This window comes from Coturnix japonica, chromosome 1, assembly GCF_001577835.2.
Source record: "Coturnix japonica isolate 7356 chromosome 1, Coturnix japonica 2.1, whole genome shotgun sequence".
Lineage (NCBI taxonomy): Eukaryota > Metazoa > Chordata > Aves > Galliformes > Phasianidae > Coturnix > Coturnix japonica.
Window position 1 is genome coordinate 41,229,755 of NC_029516.1, and position 24,135 is coordinate 41,253,889.

The 24,135-nt window shown below is 43.3% G+C and overlaps 1 protein-coding gene across 1 annotated transcript in view; it reads right to left on the minus strand.

Moving 5' to 3' along the window:
* TMCC3 (transmembrane and coiled-coil domain family 3) overlaps positions 1–23,348 on the minus strand; it is a 108,000-nt gene extending 84,652 nt beyond the window's left edge. The window contains exon 1 of the mRNA XM_032443934.1: positions 23,195–23,348. Within this exon, the coding sequence (XP_032299825.1) occupies positions 23,195–23,206 (12 nt within the window). The 5' untranslated portion in view covers positions 23,207–23,348. The remainder of the gene's footprint in view (positions 1–23,194) is intronic.
* Between the last annotated feature and the right edge of the window lie 787 nt (positions 23,349–24,135).

Consider the following 24,135-nt stretch of genomic DNA (forward strand, 5'->3'; position numbering starts at 1 on the left):
TGTGCTTGTTGGGTGAAGAGAGCGCTGCTCCCGCCTCGCTGCCCTCCCTGCCTTACATAAGCAAAGGTAATCCAGAGGCCACAGCAATTTCAGTATGAATACGTGTCATACAAGATATCTGCAGGTCCTTTTTGTTTGCTTCAGATACCGCTGCCCAATACGGAAAGCAGTACCACTTTGGCCTTGAGGAAGGGTTGTGCTTACAAAGGCATCTCCATCTTCCAGTCCTTGCTGACGCACTCCTGGCCTGAAGGACAAACACAGGCCCTCCTGCAGTTCGCCACAGGCACCAAAGGAGCGGGTTTCAACCTTCAGCATAGAGCAGCACATTTAATATATAGCTGCCATCGATGCACTTCTGACATACTGTGCAAAATCATTTAATTACTGGCATGTTGTTTTAAAGACAAATGAGAGATAAGCCGAGAAAAAATAAAAGTGGACACTGATGCATATTAAAAACAACATGGTGTTTTCCAGTTTACTGCACTAGCATATGAAGCTTTTATGGCTACAGGCTGAGTATCTGCTCATAGGGCAGAGGCATGGGGGGGCCACGTGGCCCTTTGCCCTTTCCTCCCCAGCTCTTCTCTCCATCCATCAGTGTGCTGCTGGCTGGTATCAGAGCTGCATGGTGATACGTGTTTGGGAGGAAGGTTTGGGACATTACAGGCAGAAAAATAAAAGTGCAGAATCTGCTGGGATGAAAAGAAACTCAGTAATAATCTGCAGAGAGCATACAGATTCACTGCAACGAGATTATGTGCTGTCATTTGCCATCAGTCCTCTCAACTGACTGCAGCGTTTGATTTATGCAAGCAAGATTCTCAGATGACGGCAGATGAACACAGCTCATTTCTTCCATCATTTGAAAGTCATTAGGATTAGAGCACTGCATGCACCAGGAGCATCAAATTAAACACCCATCACAAGACCAATCCTCATCATCCCCCAGGTTTTTGCAAATTAACACTGCAAATTAATTATTTTAGTGAAAGAACTTTTAATTTGTTTTCTCGGTTACCAATGATTTAATTATGCCTACTTTTAAAGCACAAGATGATCATGTTCTCTTTTTTGAAGAGCTGGCAAAACTATAGCTAGCAAAGAAGTGTTTTACCACTCTGTGTTACAACTGCTAAATTAGGATGTGAAGTGAATGGAGGCTTATGAGAGAATGCTCAGTCTGCACCTTGTTCCTATGGGCTCTAACAGGGAAGGAATCAACAGATTCAGACAGAAGACAAACCAGCCTACTTTTGTCAGGCTTTGGAGGTAACAAGCGCGTACACCTATTGGTTGTTGATTGATTGGTTGATGATGTTATTTTGTGGCACCACACTTAAACTGGAATTCAAATTAAAACTCATACTTCTATTGTCTGTTATTAAACCTGCTGATTTAATACACTTGCATTGCTAAGGATTAGTAGAAATAGTAGGAAGGTACAGTTGTTAAACAATAAGAAGCAGCACCAAAGTGGAAAAAATGCAATAGCACCAACTTTCAAATCAGTTTATCCACCTGTACTGTCAGTCAAGCAATTCTCTAACAACAGGCTCATGGCCAACCAAGCACTGCATGTGTTGTGAGATAAGAGCACTCGGAAGTGGTGTGAACAAGCTTTTACCATATTTTGATTTGTTGGGCAAAGACAGATAACCTGTGGCAGACACATACCATAAAGCATGGAATAAAAAGGACCTGCATGTCTGCCAGTTCACTTGACTATCTTCATCATCTTTAACATAAAATGTAATAAAACTCTGGCTTCAGCTGGCTGAACTTATTTATAAAGTACAGCAATTAACACTGGGAACATAAATCCGGGGAATAAGTCTCCTACTTCAGTATGCCTCAAAAAGACTGTAAATCTTTTCAGAGCATTACCACGTACAGGAAAATACACAGAACGACCAACAGAGGAAGTAGAAAAACAGCCCACAGCTTATGATTTATGTAAATTGAAACCAAAGTCTGTATAAGGAAAATGAGAACAAAATGTAACGTTTACTGGAGTCTATTCACTGGAAGCACCAAGCTAGAATTAGAATAGTAGGAGTTCTCAGATATGTTTGAATGCCAGGAAATTATTCCAATATAATTTTGGACTACTCCAAAGTACGTGTTAGTAATTTAGCTAAGAAGTGGCGTTAGCACTTCTAGATTCCCCAAGTCTGTTCATTCTTCCAGTTCAGTTTATCTTTTGCTTCCATTCCACCCAGTGTCTTTTATGCAGTATGCCACAAAGAGTCGAAAACTGCTACTATAAATGGATAAAATGAAATCCTTTAAATGGGGGTTCTTTCTCTGCGTGTTATTAGGGATTAACACTACACCCCTCAAAACGAGAAAAAACAGGGAAGGCAGATGTAAAAGATTTCCACAGAGGACTGAAGTAGTTTCTCTCTGTGCATGAAGTACACAAGCAGTACTGAAAATAGAATTATATGCTATAAGTCCCCTTGCATCCCATTCTATGCAGAGCAAATGGTGCTCCCTCTTTCTCAGCTGTAGATGATAGATGATCTCAAAGCAGCTGGCTGTGCTGATCCGTCTGGAACAAGGTTTAGGAAGTCCTGTCTGAACAGTTATTGTACTTCTGAGCAGCTGCAGCCCCAATTAGGCAAGATGCTTACATCTGTGCTCCCTTAAGACCACTGAAAAACAAGTGAGCCAATGAACATATACACCTCATCTCTTACTGACTTTGAAATGTAGAAGAAATTACTATTTCATACAGTTATACAGATGCGCAAAAAAAAACCACAACACCATAAGCCCTGTGCACTGCCCAAATTACTTCAAGGGAATTCAATTCAGTTCTATAATTCTGAGCCAAATAATGTTTTATTTTTTCTTTTAAGGACTGCATCAGGACTTTGATGCAGTGTGTGCAGATGTGCATAGCCAAGTGCGTGCATTTGCTTATGTATACATTCATGCTTCATAAACCTTCTGCTGAGATTTAATTCTCACTGAATCATATATATGTTCCAAAGAAGATTAAACTCAGAGGATTTTCATGGAGCAAACACTTTAAACCTCCAAGTTGGATTTGATTTCCTGTTGTTATGCAAGCAGTTTAAAGCAGTGAAACACACTCTGGAACTAACAAATGCAAGCCCTGAGACTTGTCACATTGTGAATGGCATCTCTGCTTGCCAACCTGATCACAGGTACCCATTTCAGCCAAGGACTGCATATACTTATCATCTACCACAGCCCCTTTTTTTTTTCAGACTGAGGGCCAGACATGGATTCCTTCCAATCTGCAATCAGATTTCTATAGAAATGGCTCGTTGCGAATCAATGTTCCCCAACAAAACATCTCCCTCAGGGAAGATGAGCCAACGTCCAGGCCATCTGATCTCCCCAGAGGGATGAGGACAGCTTGAGATCTGCTTTGCACTCCTTCACTGCAGACTGCTGAAGAATTCTGGTAGCTATGCACCAGTCTCGCCTTCCTTCCAGACAGGGCTGTCCCCCTTGGGTGGCTCTAGCAGAGGAAATGTATTGAATCCTGAAGCACTGTGACAGCATTTACAACCACCAAATCTGCTGTAAATTCAGTGAACTTGCAATGATTCCAAGCCTGAATCCGACTCTGCAATTGTTAGTTGTAGGACATCTCACTAAGGAGACAGATATCTACAAGAATATGTTGCACAACTGAGTCACCAGTTTAAGCTCATTTCATTCCACAAGTACTTTCAGCAAGTTTGCCTCTGTCCACATGCAGTCCCAGGGTCAAAACTCAGAAGTAAAAATAGCAGCAGATTAATTCCGAGCACTAAGTGAGGCTGAGAGGTAATACAAGAATGTAATTCCAGTGGAAAGCAGGTATCTTGACTCTGAGAAGTTTGAAAGCATAAGATAAGAATCTTGCTTTAACTAAAAGATTCAGCAGTACTTCCCCACACTGCATATGCAACGAAGAACAAAAAGCTTGCATTTCAGCTGGCAAAACCAACAAATAAAAGTTATTCCATAAGAATATAAAGTTGTTATCTTCTCTACATGCTGCGCAGAGCAGCAGGGCCAGTGCCTGGGCAGCTGGCTGGTAGGAAAGGAGGCAGTTCTGGGGGGCAGGAAAGACATCCAGCAGGTAGCACAGACCCACACAATCTGACCTAACACCTACTGCCATGAGGAACCCACAGTGGGTCATGGTATAGCCATAATTCTGTTATAATTAATAATGTTTCTTGTCATGGCTCCTGCACACTCAGGGCTGCCCTCGAAGAAGTCTGTGCCAGACATAAGGACATCAGAGGAGTCGCGAGGAAGGGGCAGCTAATGGCTTGCCAGCTGCTGATGCATCGGGAATGGTCTAAGGCACGCTGCCACCTTGCTGTGGTTTAGAGAGATGACAGCGAGCAGCCCTTACACCTTCCATTTCATTCACCCTGGCAGCAGGTGAATGATGTAGGGATCAGGAAGGTTACCTGCCAGGAAGACAAGTGCTGTGTTTGTTGTTGCAGTGGAGATTCAGATGATGCGGGTGCTGGCAATGCAGGGAGTCCTGCAGGATACTCCTGTTCTACCTGGGAGCAACAAAAAATTGCAGTCCTCATACTACCAATGTACTTGGAAAGCACGTATCACTGGATGGGTTCTAGTTTGTGTAAACCAATACGTGCTTGCCCAAGAACAGGAAAAATGTTAGAAACACATAGGATAATGCAGATTGCCAGTAGGTTTAACTCTGCCTCAGGACTCTGACTTTCTCACATTTCACTACAAATCAGCTTCCCCATCCCTTGTCAAAGACAGTATCTTAGTCCAGCCTAGAAACTAAATTGGGGAGATATGTTCTGGATGGGAAATGTAAAGTCTGAAGGCCCACACTGAAAATGATGTGTGAGCTTGTTAGAAGATAAGTGTGGAGAGCCGCAGTACTGGGGGCTTCATGGACCGCATGTTGCTCTGTGTAAATTCAGTACACAGCAATGTCATTCATTTCAACAAATTACTGGTTGAAGAGTTTGGTTTGTTTTTATAGTTTCCTGCAGGTGCCTGTAGAGCTTATTCCAAGAAACTGGGACCAATTATCATGAGACAGCTGTAGCAAAAGGGTAAAGTTAAATAATTAGCACAAAACTGAAATCAAACAACCTTGTTTCTTTGCCTCGGGACAGGATTTTAGATGTTTCCTAGGAAAATGTAAGAAAAGAAATGGCAGTAAGATTCCAGGAAGTACATCTTTTCACTAATGGCTCGAAAGCTCTACATTCTGGAACTGAGAACAATACAATTCAAATTGAAAAAGGTTTAAAGCAATAAGGGGCTACAGGTGAACGAGGCTTTTTAACTTAATTCATTTAAAATACAGAACTCGCAGAATGTGTTCAAGCAGACAAAACGATCTGTTCCAGACCTTTCTTGATCTCTTTTATTTTACAGCTGTCACCAAGAAGCAAATACTGCCTTATGTCATACAGTCTTGCGCAGTGAGAGATGACGGTGGTGTTTTTCCCATCCTTTCTTTCCTTCATCTTAATTAAAGACTGAACGTTTGTGGCTCCCAACACACAGGAGATATGTAAACTGTGAAGAAAATGCACTTGAGGTTGTGCCTGAGTGTGCAGCACAACAGATGTAGCTCCTCAGTTACAGCACTTCTACAGCACGTTAGGCTGTACTGAGCAACACAGCACAGCAAAAGCTATTTATGAACTCTCACATCTGTGCACGCAGTGACAACGAAAACAAGACAGTAGTAACTAGGAACATTTTTGTACAACATTTTTTCTAAAGGAAACCTTATTTCCTTAATTTCCAGAGGAAAACACTGAGACCTGCATTTAAATACTGATTAGAGACCAAAGCAGGTATTCAAAAGCACAGCAAGACTCATCTTTGAAGATGAAAAGTGGCTTTGGATACACATTTAAAATTGCATTTAATTGGTTTGGATGTCACTTGCATGACAGAAACAGCAGCTTCTGAGCTAAACGTTCAGCAAAAGGAAATGAAGCCATTATCACAATGTAAAGAGCTCAAAACAAGCACGTATTGATGCAGCTAACTTGGTTAGCTCACAAACAGTGCATGTCTTTACTTTCTTAGATGTCAACCAAATGCCCTCCAGAAACTGGGCATCATACTTGACAAATCCAGCCCTGTGTTCTAGTCCATAAGGACTCTGAGACACTCTATCTGTCATATAATCTGCTAAAATTTGGCTACTATTCCTTGGATAACACAAGCACATCTAGGTGCTGGCTTCTGCCACTGGAACAAGTTAAAAGAAAGCTATCATCCCCATAGCATTTGATGCTGTTTTAATGACAAACTGATTCATATTCTACTTATTTCTTTCTTTCTTTTTTACTCAGAAGATGATTTGGATTTAGGAGGTAACGAGCACCTTCTAAACTCCTAGCAAAAGAAAACTTCAAAGTTTTCTCACATTCCACAAAACGATTAATGCTTAAAAACTCAAATTTCATTTAAAATTTCAAAATGGTGATTCTATAGCAAAGCTTACCCAGCCTCTGTCCCCGTAGCAGAGCAGTTCTGCCTGGGCACAGTTCCCAGTCCAAGGCCTGGGTGGCATTATGTTCCCCCAGGAGCCCTGTCTAAGCAGCTGTGTTGGTTCCTATGGCTGGAGAGTCTGCAGGGGACAGAGGACAAGGCTTTCTGCTGGGCAGAGTCCATGCCTGGAGCTGCTTGCAAGTAGCACCCAAGTGGGCTCTGCACATTTAGACACCCAGCTCTACTTTCCTGTTGCCAACTTAGCCATAGAACAGTTTAATTTGGTGGGATCTTCCTCTTTCCAGACTGTGCAAAAGCCTTGCTAGCTATAAGAAACAACAGACTGAAATCGAAATCACCTGTAACCTGCAAAACAATAAATATATCAAAGGGCTGAGATCCAGATCTGCACTGCTGTCCTGTACTGCAGAAAAATCATTTGGTAGTGTACATGTCGCTGAGTTGTTTATTAGCACATGGCATCAAATCCATACATATCCTAAGCAGCCTGTTGCTAGGTACTGCTTTATTTGATAGCTTAACAGCTTCTGAACACTCTTCCAGAAAGGAATGCAGTACCTGAAAATGTTGTTGCTACTTTGTTCAAAGACAGCAATAACAGATGAAAAAAACCCTCACATTAATCCAAAAAAATAACTGCATGCTGGCAGACCTTGAAATCAGATCAAACAGCAACTATGAAGCTGCCTCTTTTGAGCTGCAAGAGAAGGTGAAAAGAATTATTTAACCTTGTGCTTTTAAATTGAGATCAGATCCACAACTTGAAGAGATTGGTTCAAAACCAATCCGAGTCAACAAAGCTTTTCCAGGGCGCATAATGTTCCAAATAAAAGGAAACGTGTTCAAACCAACTATCTATCATGGCACTTTTATTCTTTCATACTTTCAGTTCTGCTACAAAACACCATCAATTTTGCATTATAAGTGAGATGCAAACGACTGGCTAAGCTTTCAGCTGTAGCTAAGGTAAACAGATTTTCCATTTCTGCAGATTGTTTTGCATTAAGGACATGGACATACACCACAAGGCAAATGAAAATGCTTCCCAGAAGCCCCAGTATGGGGGCACTCAGACAAGCCCTAGTCTCATCCCTGGGGCTCAAGGAGAAGGCTGAGGGTTGTCATGACCCCAGGATGTCTGCTCCTCTTCACAGACTGAGGACAAGAGCTGGGGAAATGTGTCTATTTTAATGAAGCAGGCTTACAACTTCTGTGATTACATGCAAGCTAAATGCCTGGGCCAGGCGAGAATACAACGGCTCCTTGGGGACTGCAACACAACCAGAAAAATGAAATCCAGAAATTGGTTTCAAAGCTCCTGGTGACTTCACCAGATAGGAGAAACTGCCTAAGAAGGGCAGGAAGACTCTGTCTGATGCACTGGGCACCCATGGGATGGCAAAAGTGTCCAGGAAGTCAAAAAGTTCCTTCCCTCCTCGCCTTATTGAGGCCCTGAAGCCACAGACCCATGCTTAGCAGCAGCTGCTGCTCTCTGAACTCACATAGCTGCTGGGAGATGCTCATTGTGGCCTCCCCTCGCTTCCCTGGGCATCTCCATAAAGCCACAGTGGTCAGAGATAGCCCAGGCCATGGGGCACAGCTGCTATGGAGCCCATATAGCAGGCACATGGCACTGTGCAGCTGGGACTGGTGGGCCTCAGCACGGCTGCCCACACAGCTGCTACCTTCCCCCATAGCTGGCTTGAAGTGTTCAGGCCAAGTGGTTATAAATCCTCGCTATGAGCTCAGAGAAGCAAATAAAACCAAGCTTTCACTGAAAAACACCGAGCTAGGCTCACATCTCACCACAGGATCTGAAGCCTACTCACACAGCCTCGGTTGTGGAGATCTCCCCATGGACCTGAACACAGGCAGCACTGAAACTGCCATAAGAATCCAGTACACACTGCCAAAACCACCAAATGGCACTGTGTTTCCTCATAAATCTTTGCTTTTTTATGTGATACCAGAGGAGTGTTTGAGCAAGAGTATATACTTGCTCAAACACTCCTCTGGTATCACATAAAAAATATACTTACAAGAATACTTGCTGCCTTGCTGATCTCAGGACATTCGCTAAAGGACAAATCGCAGCTGACAGCTCACTGCCACTCCAGCTCTTCAGAACCTGACAGATGCTTACAGTGAGAGATGTTACTCTCCAATCCCTGGGCAACCTGCTGTGGCAGGGGGCTTGGAACTTGATCCTGGATCCTTCCAACCCAAGCTATTCTATGATTTTATGTAGAAAGCACAAGGTCATATCACATTCTCCTACTACAGACAAGTTTAGGTATTAAATCACATCCATTAATCTGAGGGAAGGCAGTAACTTTCAGAATACATGATGAAAAAGGTGTCGTATGTTGTACCTTGCATAGAGATCCTGCTGATTTACCTGTTTTAAAACTCCTTCTAATTTTTTGGTCCTCTGAAAGGCACCAGTGCTCACTAAAGCCAATGGGTACCTCATGGATTTCTTGTAAGCCTTGGAACTGGAGAGCAACTTCTGCACAAAACCTAAACCTCTGCAATGAAACAGCACTGAAACAAGCAATGAAACCTTGTAAGAGTTAAAGCAAGAATTTATGACTAGAAGATTGGAGATACTCTAAGCTTGCAGACACTGCTGGAGGCAACAGAAGACCTGCACATCTTTAAATCCAGCCACAAATACTAACCAGAGGGTTTGAAAGCTGGTGTCTCACCACTTCACAACTAAAACCACACCTGCCATGGAAAGTTAAAGCAAACAACAGCAATGAAAAGAATCACCAAGATCATCCAGCCCAACAGTCCACCTACTATCAGTATTTCCCCACTAAACTGTGTCCCCCAGTACCACATCCACATGGCTCTGGAACACCTCCAGGAATGGTGATCCCACCACCTCCCTGGGTCAGCCTGTTCCAATGTAGAACCTCTCTTTTGGAGACAAAATGTTTCCTAATATCCAGCCTTTTAAAAACAGATATAATCATTATTTGATTAAGGAGAATAAGAAGAAGAAAAGAAAGGAAAACAGTGTATTACAATGAAAGGGAAACATAAACTATACAGAAAAAAAATGTCAAGCATAAGTGTAAATTATAGAAAGGCCTGCCAAACCAGAACTGTGCATTGAAATTGCCATGGATGCCCCAGGGCAGCGTAGCACTGTTCTTCTGAAGTGATATAGAATGTGGTGGGGATTCTATACTATATATGGTAAGAACAGAAAATAATAGTATAATTTTATTTTTGAAAGTCTGCAAGTGAATGTGCACGAGACCATAAGAAACCAAGATTAATTAGCTCCCCTGCTCAGGAACAACTTCACGTTTACCTTTAATGGTCAAAGAGAATGTGATTTAGTGTCTGTTGACTTCACAGCTCTCTGTAGCCCAAGGACATAACACATGCACCTCTGCGAACAAGCTACATTCATAACAGTAGCTATATTTAATCTAACATTTCTGATGAGATATTTGTTTTCAAATTCTACTGTCATCCACAATAAATGGGACTGTTGCTGGAATCTGAGGGAATTTAGCAGTCCATCTCTGTACAACACTTGGGGAAGCTAAGGTGCCCTCTGGGTACTAAAACGAAGAAGAAAAGACTGCATACAAATAAAGTGGTCCAACAGAATGAGGTGAAGCCAGCTAATGGCTTGCATTTCATTTTATCCACACTGAAACCAATGGCAGATCAACCCTGAGAACAGCAGGGTGCTGCTGACTAACAAACTGCACTGAGCAGCACTGCAGCAGTGGTTAACATGAGTCCCATCTGCTCTGGCCAGAGGTCTGTGCTCCTTCCCAATATCAAACAATATTTCCTCCATGAAATAGAATTCCTCTTCATTCAGCGAGGCAGCTAGGAATCCTTTCTTCCTTAATTCCCTTTCTGTGCTTTTTGCATTGAGGTTGTTGAAAGGAACTGTTACCTTTAAATCTAGGAATTTAGTTAAAGCATCTTTAACTTTTCTTCTGTTATTCAGTGACCCTTCTCTCTCCAGGTAACCACAATCATAGAAGTTATTATGGCTACTGCAGGCAAGAGAGGTCTCCAAGCTGTACCAGTAGCCGTAATTAGCACATGAGGATACATTAATTTGAAATTGATTTCACAGGGAATTCAGTGCAGCCACACAAGCAGACAGCTTTGACAAGCTTCTGGCATCCAGGCAGCTGCTTATCATGCCAGAAACTGGAGTGAGAGCAAAAACAGAATGATAACATCAGTTTTTCCTGCAAGGATTTTTCTGAGATCATCTTCCCTTAGTGCAGCATCTCATCCAAGCCTGTGAAGCCATGCTGCTTAGGGATCAGGGATGTTGGCACCACTGAGCAGCAGGACTGAAGTACTTCAAAACCTTCAAAAAATGTAAAACAGAGTATTTCTTAGGTTTTACATAAGGACAAGTATAGGCAGTAAAGATGAGCAGAAAGCAAAAACAAAAGTAAAGACAACAGGGAGAACAACACTAAAATTTTGCTCCAGTCTTTCAGCATTTTTCCTGTTTGTTCACAGAGTGCTCAGGACAAAAGCGTAACCAGTGGTAATAGGAGTTTAGTTTCAGGAATGCTGAAGTGAAGAGCACCAAGCTGAAGAGCTTGACATCTTTAAGACCAGTCAGGTCTGTATGCTTTTTCCAAGGAGAAATACTCACGGAGCACGCGTTTCCTGTAACACTCCCTTCCTAGGCTACATAAGGTACTTTTGTGTCTCTGATCTTATCAGCCTCTGGCTGGCAGCTCCCTGATTACAGCAGCCCTTTCTGCAGCCTGCAAGCTGCCCTCCTCCATCCCAGCTACAGAAGCTACCTCCGCTTCAGACCATCAATCTCAGTGGGAGATATTTTTGCACTCTTCCTACTCTATGTTTGCTAGGTATGGCTGGGCTGAGAAAGCCCACAGTATCCAGTGGCACAGTACAGAGCCTGCAGAAAGTGGAGTTACTTGTTCGGTTTCCACAGCCTGAAAGACTTCATTTTTGGGAAGCCGGCCTCATAGCTGCTTCCCTCAACAGCAACACTTTGTGGAGATGATAAGTTATTTATCCATCTTATGCTTTCTCTCTTTGCTGTAGGTCTTTAAGCACAATGAAACATCTTGTTTCCCTAGAACTTCTGCAGCAAGTAGATGGTTTCTGTAGACTGTCAGTCAAGTGATTTTGGCTTATAGATTGTGACCCTGGGTTGGAACTAAATGTCACAGCAGGAATGGGAGTCCTAAACATTAACTGCACCTCTGTAAGCAGTGTGGGAAGGAGGAACCCAGAGGCAGGAGGTAATGGTTAATTGTACAGAGGGAACGTCTGCCCTTTGAGGAAAGGGCTAATGATTGTATTTGTTGCCCTGTAGTTAGTCCTAATAGGGATGGGCACAGGTCACACTATGACCAGGACTCCTATGGAAACACAGAAAAGTGACTATTTGAGGAAGCTAGAGATCCCAGCTGTATAGAGGCGATGTTTTGCATGAATGAAAGCCACCTGTTTCTATTCTAAAACGCACCATTAGGTGGCACTGCTTAGAAATGTTATCTCCGAGTATTCCCCCCGATTTGCCATTATTTGTACTCCACAAGCATACAGCTCCCACTGAAACCAAATGAGCAGAGTCATCCTTCTGATCAGTACAGCAGTCATTAACATCGCTGGTGTGTATACATTCACGTGCAATTTTTACTCTTAAAGTGCTAAGTTCTGTCCTGAAAAACTAAATGTCTTGAATACCTTCGCTCAAATACCATACCTCCAATTTGAAGATGTGTTTTCAAAGTGTTTGTCTGAGTAACAACATTCCCCCCACTCCCCGCCTGCTTTGTACCACTGACTGTCCTCTGGCAAGCAGGACAATAAAGATTCTGTTCTTTTTCTGTGCCACGTTAACATCCAACAAAGACACTTTGATAAGTAATTTTCTCTTTCATATCTCATGTAGGACAAGACTGGCACAGCTTTTGGGAAAGCTGGCTTTGAGAAGGGAATCAACAAGTGGAAGTTACTGGAAATGAACAGTGGCTATGCTAAAATGGAATACAGAGATTCCCTGTGGCTACTGATGTGCTATTGTGAAGTAGCACAGTAAAGCAGGCACCATTTTAAATGGATGACGAAAGAGACCTAAAGGCAGGTATGAGAAGGAAGGAGATGATGACAGTCTAGGACACAACAGTGCAAGTCTGTCACACTTAACACATCTTCTCAAATGCAAAGATAAGGATCCTGCCCAAACAGCTCCTATCTGCCAAATATCCTGTTCTCATACAGAGGATGAGACGCTGGCTGCATTTCAGAGCACAGTGCCAATTATGTGGAGTGCAAGGAAAAGAAATGGGTCAGAAGATAAATGAAGAACTGACTGAAGAACCTTCTGAAGGACTGACATGTAAGAAACCGAATGATCTCAAAACATCAAGGCCACGAGTTCAGGTGTCCCTTGACTTTCTGCATCCAGCTGGTCACTTACACTGCAAAGAACGCCTCAGCTTTCAGGCTGCTCTTCACTACGAACACGCAAGTTTCTGAACAAGTTATTTTTGCATTCTGTCACAAAGCATGGTTTGTCCACCTCCAGCTACCACATGCTATGCAGAAGAATATCAGGGGCAGATAGCATAACTACTTGAGCCTAGACTTTGACATTTTCTTTCCTACCATTACTTCTTATCTAGCATTACGTCCCAATAGTGACATACTGGCATCCTTTCTGACCGTGGTTTTATGTGTCCAAAAAGCTGATGGGACCATGGACAGCGAAACACCTATTTCCAGTCAAATTGGGTGGTGGAGTAATGGCACAGTATCAGCTTCAGAATATCTTCAGGATACTGCAATTGACAACGAACTGACCCAGGCTGTCTCTAGCAGAAAAACAGCATCCATTCATTTGCTCATCTGTCTGTTTGTATATAATAATCTGTTCACTGCCAGTGGAGCAGGTCACACTTATACATGGCCCGGCAATGATGCAAATCAGCTGTAAAGTCACCATTATGGTCTAACTTTACAGTGAGGGTGGTGAGGCCCTGGAACAGGTTGCCTAGAGATATGGTTGATGCCCTGTTCCCAGAGGCTTTCAAGGTGAGGCTGGATCAGGCCCTGGGCAACCTGATTTAGCTGTGCATTTCCCCCTTCCCAGGGGAGTTGGACTAGATGGCCTTCAGAGGTCCCTTCAACTCTAAGGATTCTCTGATCCTAACGATATAAACCAAAGGATGACTTAATTTACTCTGAATTTCAAACAGGAGAATATGTTAATCCATACCAAGAACGTAAATAGTTCTCTCTTCAGCATGTACCACTTCAGCTAATTTTTACCTAATCTTTACCATTCTGGTAAAGCAATGGAAAGGCTGCTGACATCTGAGCAGTCCAAAGAACCTTCTGTGGATTAAAAAAAACAACAGGTGGTGATAGTGGGAGGCAGAAGGATGGCGGGAACTTGTGAGTATCAGCAGGTAGAATTGCTAACATTTTAACTGCAAGATCTGTGGCGACTTTTAGTCTACTTCTTAGAATCCAATGCAAAAGCACTTCAATCATCCAAGCTTTGCTTTGCCCCACATGAGGTTGTGATTCTTAATTCTTCTCATGTTGAATATTCCCTCCATTTTCTGAAAGCTTAAGAATCAGAATTATTATTTGTCCCTTGTGGCATATGGGTAATTGAGGTTTATAAATTTCATGCAAAATAGGTTTTGTACCTCATTAAACAGATCCATCTGTATTTCTACAATGTAATTCTCTAGCATAATCTGTGCAGTTTATATGCTGATGCCTGGACAGCATGATTATGCTAACTATAATGTAAACTGCTTTATGTCTGAAACTGCTAGAAAACAACATATCAAGTGGCAGTGCTCCAGCTTTGAAGCAGATTGATTTTCTGTGCTCTGAATAGGCACGCAGAATGGCACCATTTGCTACATTTTCCAAGTTGCTTAGCTGAACAGCATTTTACTAATGTCTAACTTAAACAGGCACTGATTATCAGCTGGTTTTAGGAGGAGTGAGAGCCCAGAAGGCAATCAGTTCAATTAGTTTAAACTAGTACTACAAAACGTGACACGAAGTTAACTAGTCCTTAGTCTCTTGTAACAATGCAAGATACTCAGGCAAAGTGAGCACAGCATATGCCTTCCCATAGCCTGGGAAGACTGACTGCACAGAGCAATCAATTCCCTTATGTTTATCTCAAATACAGAAACACACAATTACTACGACATCACACTCACTAATCATCCTTGCTACTACCTGCCTGGCAGTCTTGGGAAAGGAAACAAAACCACAGGACATACAATTAAAGAAACAGAGCGCTTCACTAATCAGTCACTGTTTTCTCAGGAAAGGGCCAGATGCAAAAGCATCACAGGAACCTGGTTCTTGGGTACCAGCACATCCTGCTGGTTACCAGAATGTCTGAAAATAGATCATGAGCAAAAATCAGGACATCAGTTCCTGCTCTGTTTTCAGGAAGGCATGAATACCTTGAAACTCAGATACATGAATCTGAGTCAGTTCTTAGCGGTTAGAGGATTTTAAGTAAGTTGTTTAGCTCTTTCCTAGCCCATTATCTGAAAAGCATCTGAACAGTGTATTATATCTCAGAGACAGGCACACAAGGCACTAGTCACAGGGCCTTTGCTCCCTCCCCTGGCTCTCAGTGCTTCTCCATCTTCTCTGCAGCCACTGGGCTGCAATGGGTAGCGGATGTTTCTCACCCTCACTCTTTTCATTAAATCCCATTTCTTTCATGAAAGACCCCTCAGACTCAATGCCTTTGCACAGTGCGGCAGAATGCAAAATAAAACATCTCCAGCTTTGGTTGATAACCCATCAGACAGACGTACTTTCCTGCCTTGTATGCAGAGATCCAGCCCACATATGGTCCCTGCAAATGGCCCTCAAACTGGAAATAATGGCTCCCTGGCTGACTGCCCTCCCACCTCAGGAGCCCCCACGCTGCAGCCCAATAGGGAGCCAAGTAGTGCTAAGATCTGTCTGGATTATGCTGGCTCTGCATGAAGCCCCTGAATAAGTCAGCCTGGCCACAGTATTACGGCTGCACATGGAAAGACTGAGGGCAGCTGTGAACAGGCCAAGTGCAGGCAGCTCTGCTTGCAGGGGGCAGGGGTGGGCAAAGGAGAGGAACAAAAGGTATGGCTTATGTGTGCTGGTGGACACTGGGGCTGAGTGCTACTGTACAGCAGAGAGGATTTCCAGAGCTCAAAGAACTAGTGGAGAGAATCTGTCTGTTAGTCAGTGTGATTACCAGTTTGCCACAAGAGATTTTATTTGATTTCTATGATTCTAGGAAGGTATGAGCATTTCTTTAATGAAAACATTCTGTCACCACCTGTCAGGAATAAATTCAGGCTAAGAAAACAAGACAATATTGAACTAGAAGGCAGAATCTTGCAAAACACCAGAACTGATTCATCCTTCCCCATTCCTGCCCCCCTCATCCTACTCTGGGCACCAAGCCGAGAACAGAACTTAACCCGCCCAAGGATTTACATTAGCTTGCCAGCCACTGCCAGTGATTCTAGACTCCACCGTTCTCCATCACTGTATTTCTGCATGAGACATACTGAATGAAAGTAACTTGATCTTTTTCTTTCATTATTTCAATTTATGTAGTGTCTGTCAGCAGAGATGCCAAATACATAAGTCTTGACTACTTGCTTTCACCTCTGGAAGTGGCAAGACAGGCAACTGAGATATAAATATGTATTTTTCTCCAAGCAAGTGTGAATTACCAGAGAATCAGTTAGGTTGATACATGTCCTCAGCTGCTAAAGCTGCATCCCTACTTTTTCATACCTGAAAATGGCAATTGAATAAACTCACCTGTTGTAGGGCTAAGTTAAACTATCCTCTTGCAACACATTAAAAGTAGGAGGAAAAGCTAATTATCTGACAGGACAATGTGCTTTCTGTTATCAACCAAAGCTGTGGAACTTTCATTTTGCAGCAGGGTGGGGGTCAGCACCTCTGTTGGGACCAGATCAAATAAATAAACTTGGAAAACATGCCCTAATTCTTTCTTATTAAAGACCAGAGGGAACCCGTTTGCTATGAAGGTATCAACAACCTATACAATCAGTGCTGCTTTCAACAAAGTAATATGAATTAGCCCTAAAATCTAAGTTGCAAGATAAGAAGAATGAAGTGAATCTAAATGGTAAAAAGCAGAGAAAGAAGTATCCAAAGAGATAGCTCTTTGGGCTTCTTTTACACATCAAATAGCAAGGAAAAGGTCAAAAATCCTCTTTTAATTTTGAGCAAGTCAATATGTATTATACACCCATTTGCAGTCATTAACTAAAGTTGGCCAGCACCAAAGAACTGCCACTAGGGGATATTTCATTGTGAAACAGTTAATGGAGCTTTAATTGTGTTACCTGAAAATATATCTTGGCAAAAAGTGAGATGTGTTAAGAAGTGTACTTATTCATCTCTGCAGAAATAAGCAGAAAGACAAAAAGAAGATGAAGAGAACATCTAATGGGGTAGTTTTTAGTGCTTCTGGAAAAGACAAAGAACTACAGAAGGACCTGCCAATTCAGTTATAAATAATGACATGATAGTGAATGTCCAAGATGAATATTAACAAAACAGAAAAAAACAGATGGAAAGGGTTATTTACAAAACAGCAGAATACCTGAATCAAATTAACAAGCATTATTACTATATTGCTATTGGGGAAAAATATGTATTTTCCCCTTCGGGAAAATATTTTGGTTCTCCTCTATGAATAATGAGCTTTAAGTTATTTTTCAACTGTATTTTCAGCGAGAATTTAGTATGTTCAGGAGCAATACATTTTCTGCAGAGTTGGGTTTTTTTGTTGTTGTTGTTTTCTTGTTTGGTTGTTTTTTTAACATCAAAACTCTGCTTTCTATTAAAACATCTTTGGCAAAAATACTGTGGGGTAGTGAGGCATTTTCTCTAAAATGGCTTCTGACATTCAAGGTCAGGCTCCACTGTGTTAAACACGACAGCTGCAGATCAGTTGTTCAGAAGCAAGAAACCTGTGACCAACGAGCCAGTGTCTTCATTTTATAGGTCCTGAATCTCCATGAGGTTTGTCAGAGTATGCACAGACTTTGCAGCAGAAAAGGTGACCCCTATCCATTTTTCACATTGCAACTGGAGAATATCAGGGGTTTTGGAAAGTCTTACTTATTATTCAAGAAGATAAAAGATTTCTTCCTTTTGTACAAGACAGACCACAATAGAAAAAGAACAGACAAATTTGCCTGCAAATCACACATCAGGCCAACATGCCAGTGAGAAGAGCACACCTGTTGAATCAATCTCAAACCCAAACCACTGACACACACCCCACATCCAGAGGGTGATCATTGTAACAAGGATTTACAGGCTGGTGCCACTTGTCCTCTAAGGAGGGAAATTACCTTCTAGGATGGCATGGAAGAGATGCCTTGAACGCTTGGCACTGTTTGCAAAACGTAGCTACGACCACAGAAAAATGGCGCACAGAACAGAAGAACACGGCAGTTTCCAACTGAAAATCAATCAGTGCAGGTTTAGAGAGGCTCACGGTTCACAATAATCCCCTGGTCTGAAACACGTGGGATATTTGGCCAAGAAGTCCTACCACACAGTGGTAGTGTCCATCTGTAAGCTGAATATATCAACTCAAGAAGACCTCAGTTGCAATCAAATTACATGAAATTCAGTATCAAATGATCTGGTCATTCTTACAGCATTCCATGAAATACACAGATTTGCTCAATCTCGGCTGAATTATTAAGGAGGGGTGTTAATGATCAGAGTTCTGGGCAGAAACAGCAGGCAGCATTCTCACCAGAGCAGGAGTCATTTCTTCTCTAAGAGGAAACAGGCAGCCTTGGAGGCAAAAACACAAACCATCGGTGCCAATTTCTGCTATGTGTTAGAGAGGCAGACTGTAGAAATCCATTTTTGCACAGACAAGACTGACAGGAAAACATAGTGACACGTGGCTTCTTCATCAAAAACTCATCCCACGGTGAACCTATTAATTCTATTTACTTGGCCACTCAATCCAGCACAGCCGTATCCCCAAGCAATGAAAACAAACAGACAACAACAAGAAAAAACATTTTGATATAGCAGTTTTATCGCTGGGCAGACCAATTTATCATTACCCTTGTTAGAGGGAGCAAAATTCCCTCCATCCGTTCCCAAGCAAAAAGGTGAATCAGCACATCTGTGCCTTTTTTTTTCATATCTGCTTGGAGACTTTTGCAATGTACATATATACATATATATATAAGTATTAACTGCCCTCTTCTGTATCTTTAGTGTTAAGTTCTGCTTTGTCACAAGCTTAGAACATGAGGCCAGGGAGATCTTGGTGAGGACAGCCAATGGAAAAGCCTGGAAACAGTCACTCTGACCTCCATGGCCCTGAGCAGGAGTCAGGGCCAGGTCACTAACACAAGAAATGACTTGCTAAAAATCCTACTGCTTTTAGATCAATGAAGTCAACACATACAAGAGATTTTAATCTTCCTCTATTTGTTCTCACACTGCTTCAGCCATAAGTTATGTGAACACTCTCAGCTTAGACTCATAAAACATTTCTCAGCTGACCTGCTTAGCCAAGTGTATGACTCTAACAGGTTCGGTATCTCACAAACTCAGGGAAAACAGGGCTCTGTTCTGTGGTGATGGCCTTTATGGAGCGTGTTGGATCACACCACATCCACGCCAGTATCTTGGCTGAAGAAGCGACCAATGGCAGATGCTAAGGGAGGACTCTAGGCACAAGATAATCATGGAATTATGCTCTCTAGAAAACCTTCCAGCTGCTAGGGAACTGCAGGCCAAGGGCTTTCTGAGCCTCTTTCTTGCCTCAAGGGCTTTTTAAGACGAGAATTTCTCAATGCATGCAAGCACGTTCATATTTGCCTCATACGCTGTTGGCGCAGATGGATCAGCTGAGTCACAGCAAAACACACACAAACCAACAGCAGAAGCAGCGATGGGAAAACAGAACTCTTTAACTAACAGGAGTACTTAAGGCAAAAGCTGGAAACCCTCTTATCTTTCATGCTTTCAAACCAGCACCAATATCCCACTGAAACTCTCACTCACACACCTTGTGATCTTTTAGGCCCTTAAACTCCTCCAGGTGTCTGTGTTTTCACTGTGAGAATTGCCAGAACCCTCCCAGTGCCAGCCTGCCCAAGCTCTAGCAGAAATCTCCATTCCCTGTATGTCCCATTTCTCTCCACAGCCCAGTGGGAAGGCAGGAGACCTGTATTCACATCTCACTGCTGTGTCTGGAGCAAGAATTCACTCAATACTCCCTCAATTCAGGATGGCCTGTGTCTTATCCAGCTAAACTGCCTACGTGTTAGCTCAGCTAGATTACTGTTAAAGTAAGAAGTAAGTTATCTGTTGTCATGCATCTAACTGCTAACACATTTTATATTCCTGGAGGGCAGCCAACATAGTAGAGCCTCTGAAATTGCTGAATAAGGAAAATCTCTTTATTACCTCAGCCCTGAAGTGTCATTTTTGACTGACGGTGCTATGAAGACAATCTCTAAGTAACTTAAAATATCAAAAGGGCACTTCCCTCCGCTGCAGAGCTACAGTGCCACCCACTCCCCTTATCCCAGTATGTTCAGTTTCTGCACTACAAGTTGTAGAGAACAGACAAAGACAACTTGTTTAAAAATAAATCCTTCATTCTGCTCGAATACGCTGTGATTACAGCTTACAGCAAGATGTAGCACCGTACCTGTCAAGATATGTATGTCCCTCCTAACTGCCTTATGAATTAAACACAGCGTTACTAAGCAGGCTGTTTTCTTCCCCTCATTTTTATCTATAACCGTAACTACTGATTACTGGGAGTCGGAACATTAACAAATCTAAGAACATTAAATTACTTCTAATAAAAACTGAAGTAACACACAATTTCATCTTCATTATGCATTTTATTTAGACCAGCCTGGATTTTCAGTATATTCCCGGTATAGTGATTTCTTCCTTTTGCTGTCCCCAGATACTGTTATAATTCGTTGTTGATGTGTTTGAGTTCTACTAATTTCCCACGGGTACGTCTTGCCTGAAAAAATAACTCCAGCAGAATCTGACATGTGAATTGGGTTTCTGTGATCCCTGGTGAAGATGAGCAAGATACACAGTGGGGAGAATAAAATCAGCCAGTGTGAATTTATGTCTAATACGTACTTCAGTGATCTGCTGAATGACTGTCTAGGCTGAATAATTACCCTCTGCTGTGGTAGATGAAGACACATACATCTGGCAAAAGAAACTGAAAGCAACAAGTTCAAAGAGGTAAGAACGCTAAGGTTCGAAGAACTGGTTTGCCACTCATTGCTTAGGAATGTAGTCACTCCTCTCTTAACTCTGTCACCACCTTCCCACCCTGCCTAGCAGACAGTGCACCTATGAACAAAAATGCCAATCTATTTCATTTGAATGGTGGGGAGGGAAATGTGTAAAAAGAGGAGGAAAAAAAAACCAAAAAAAACCCACAAAACCAACTTCAGGGTTTTCCTTCCTGCTAATATTTGCATTCATTCTTTCATACTGATACGAAATTGAGTGAAATGTTGTGTTAGTTTCAGCTGGGATTAAATTGTTTTCTTCAGAGTGTCTGGTATGATGCTGTGTTTTGGTTCTAGGAGAAAAACAATGTTGATAACACACCGATGTTTATAGTTATTGCTAAGCAGTGTTGTACAGAGCCAAGGCTGTTCCAGTTTCTCAGCTCATACTAACGAAGGGCTGGGAGGGGACAGAATCAGGACAGCTGACTTAAACTGGCCAAAGGGATATTCCATACCATATGACATCATGTGGAAGGAGAGTTTTGAAGGGAGTGGGAGTTCATCTTGCTCTCTCCTGTTCTCTGAGGGGCCAGCTCAGCATCAGTCAGTGGGTGGTGAGCAACTGCTTGTTATATACACTCATATATATGTATGTAGTCATAACTATTCTTTTCATTTCCTCTATCTTAGTAAATAATTTTAACGCAATCCATGATTTCTGCTTCAGTGTTTTTTTTCAGTTCTCTCCCCCCATCCCACTGGAAAGCAGAGAAGTGAACTAACTTCTGTATGGTGCTCAGCCATCTGCCCAGTTAAACCACAACAAAAGGGAAGGGCACGTGGAAGAAAAAGAATCAGGTTTTTCAACCACAATCAGGTCAAGTGGACCAGCCTCAGTGTAGGTGAGCTGTAAACCCAGCTGTAGCACCAAGATACTATGTAATGGTTTTCTTAAAAATGTGTATCTATCTGTACAAGCATAAAGTATGTGCAAATGTCTACATCATCTTTAACTATTTTGATCCACTTGAAGAGACAAAACTCAGTACTTCCTCAGAGGGTTTTATTACGCTTCTGAGGTGTTTGAAATGATTCTTCTTTATTGCTCCTTTATGAGCACAGACGGTGCTTGAAAACTGAAAGTGTGAACTGAACACTGAGCTGCTCACCATACAAAACCCAATGTAAGCATCTCAGCTTTGTCTCGTTGGCCCAGTTCTCTCCAGCTTATTTTTGAAGTAATCAATTTTTGAAGTAATCAATGAAGCATCAAGTGCATTTAGGGACAGCAAAGTCAGACAGTTCCCAAATGTCAGCCTTCCTCTTGTTACCATAACATCAAGCAGCAGAAGGAAGAATAAAAAAACAGGGTTTTTACCTTCCCAACAGATATAAAACCAAAAAGAAGATGCTAAGTCACAAGTGAAAGACCCTCCTCTGGAACCACAGAGAATGAAAAGGAGACAAAAAGCCGACACAGAGGTTTCATACTTTAGACCAGAGAGCCACGGCATGAAACTAATTTGATCTGTTGTATACTGCACGACTACTGATTTACTAAGACATGTGAAGGACCTGATCCATGAACTCAGTAGGAATGTTCTCCATTGAGATGCCCAAAACAAAAATGTGGATTGGGCACTTGTGATCCAAAGCGAGGTGTACAGCTGCTCTTTTTATGTATTGCTACCTTTCCTAAAGGGAGCCTCCCTCTCTTAGAAGGTTCTTTCCTCAGCCTTCATTAGCCCTGAGGTGTTCTCTAAGAATTAGGGATTACTATTTTTACCACTTCTGAGCTAAACTTAGCTTAGAGCAACTTCTCTTTGTGCTGTGCTACTTCTGGTACAACAGAGGAACATCGCGAGTGGCCTAGAATTCACACAGAGGTTATTCTGGAAAAGGCAGGTCACTGAATACGCAGCACAGAACAGGCTGCCAGGGCAGAGCAACCCTCAAAGTTAGATTCACCCCTAGGCAGCCTGTGAATGAAGCATGCAAGTGAAACGTGGCTCAGATACCTTACATCCTCTCAGATCTTGATAATCTCTGCACTGCTCCCGGTAGGCGAAGGAGTGCCAGAGGTGTAAAATGACACAGTTATGCGAGTTGTTCTTTAGCTAATGCTTCTGCTGCACCATCAGCACCACGTTACAGCCTGTTCCCACCTGGATCTAGAGACTTGGAAGGGCTACTGAGGACCGTGCTGGGAGCGCCCACGGCAACTCCATCCCGGGAGCGGCCGCTCGGAGCACAAGTTGTACCATGGACAGCGCCCGGAATCGGGCAACGCCGCCCCCCGCGGCTGGAGCTGTGTCGCCCCCTGCCGGCCGGCCCGCCCCGCCCCGCCGCCACCTCCCCGAGCCTCCCCGGGTAGCGACTCTTACCTTGCGCATCATGCTGCACGGACGGCTCTCAGCTCCACGCCGCGCCGCCGCTCTCCCCCGGCCCTCACGGCGCGGCCATGCAGGAGAGGCGGCGCGGCTTTGCCCGGCTTTGCACGGCTCGGCCGCCAGACGCCCGGAGTCCCTCCGCACTGAGCGGCGGAGCGACGGCACGAGGCTCCCGCCCCCTCGTCCGGCCTCCTCCTGCCGCGGGGAGGGGGAGGTTGGGCTGAATGGCCCCGCGGCCGTGCGCGGATCCGGCCCCGGGAGCGACGCCGCTCGGCTGCTTCAACGCCCAGCGCGGTGTTGTGTACCTGGAGCAGCTCCCTGTAACGAAACAGGTCCGTCCCGAAGCAGATAACACTGTCCCAGAAGCGATTTGCTCTCCCTACAAGCTGTAGAGCGCTGTTAACTACTGCTGTTACGGGCGGTTCTCAAATGAAAACAGCACCTGATCTCGACGGCTGTTCGGTGCTCACGATGACGAGCTCCCTAATGAGAGCGTTAATCACAAGCCCCGGGCTCCTGCTGCTGCACCCGGAGGCAGAGGAGCAGCGTGCCCAGGGGGTCTGACCCCGCAGGGTGCTCCTTGCTGCACCTTACCCCATGGCAAGCCATTGCCATCAGCTTTTTGCACCACCGTGCAGACAGACCCTGCTGCCTTCTTTGGTGTTGCAGTGTAACGTTGTGCTGCCCACGGTTACATCTGGTGCTAAGAGGGAGGGGGACACCGGAGCTGAACCTCTGAGAAACTGTATGACTGAGAGGAGTATGAACATCAGCAATAATCCTGAGCTGTAGGTATCTGCATAACCAACCATTCTGAGTGCTTGGTTTGCTTTGCCTGCAGTCACACTCATTAAAAGATGTGTGGCCTCCATTTCTATTATGAAGACCTTTGAGTATAATATCCACACTCCTCAGCACCGCTGCTTTTTACCTGG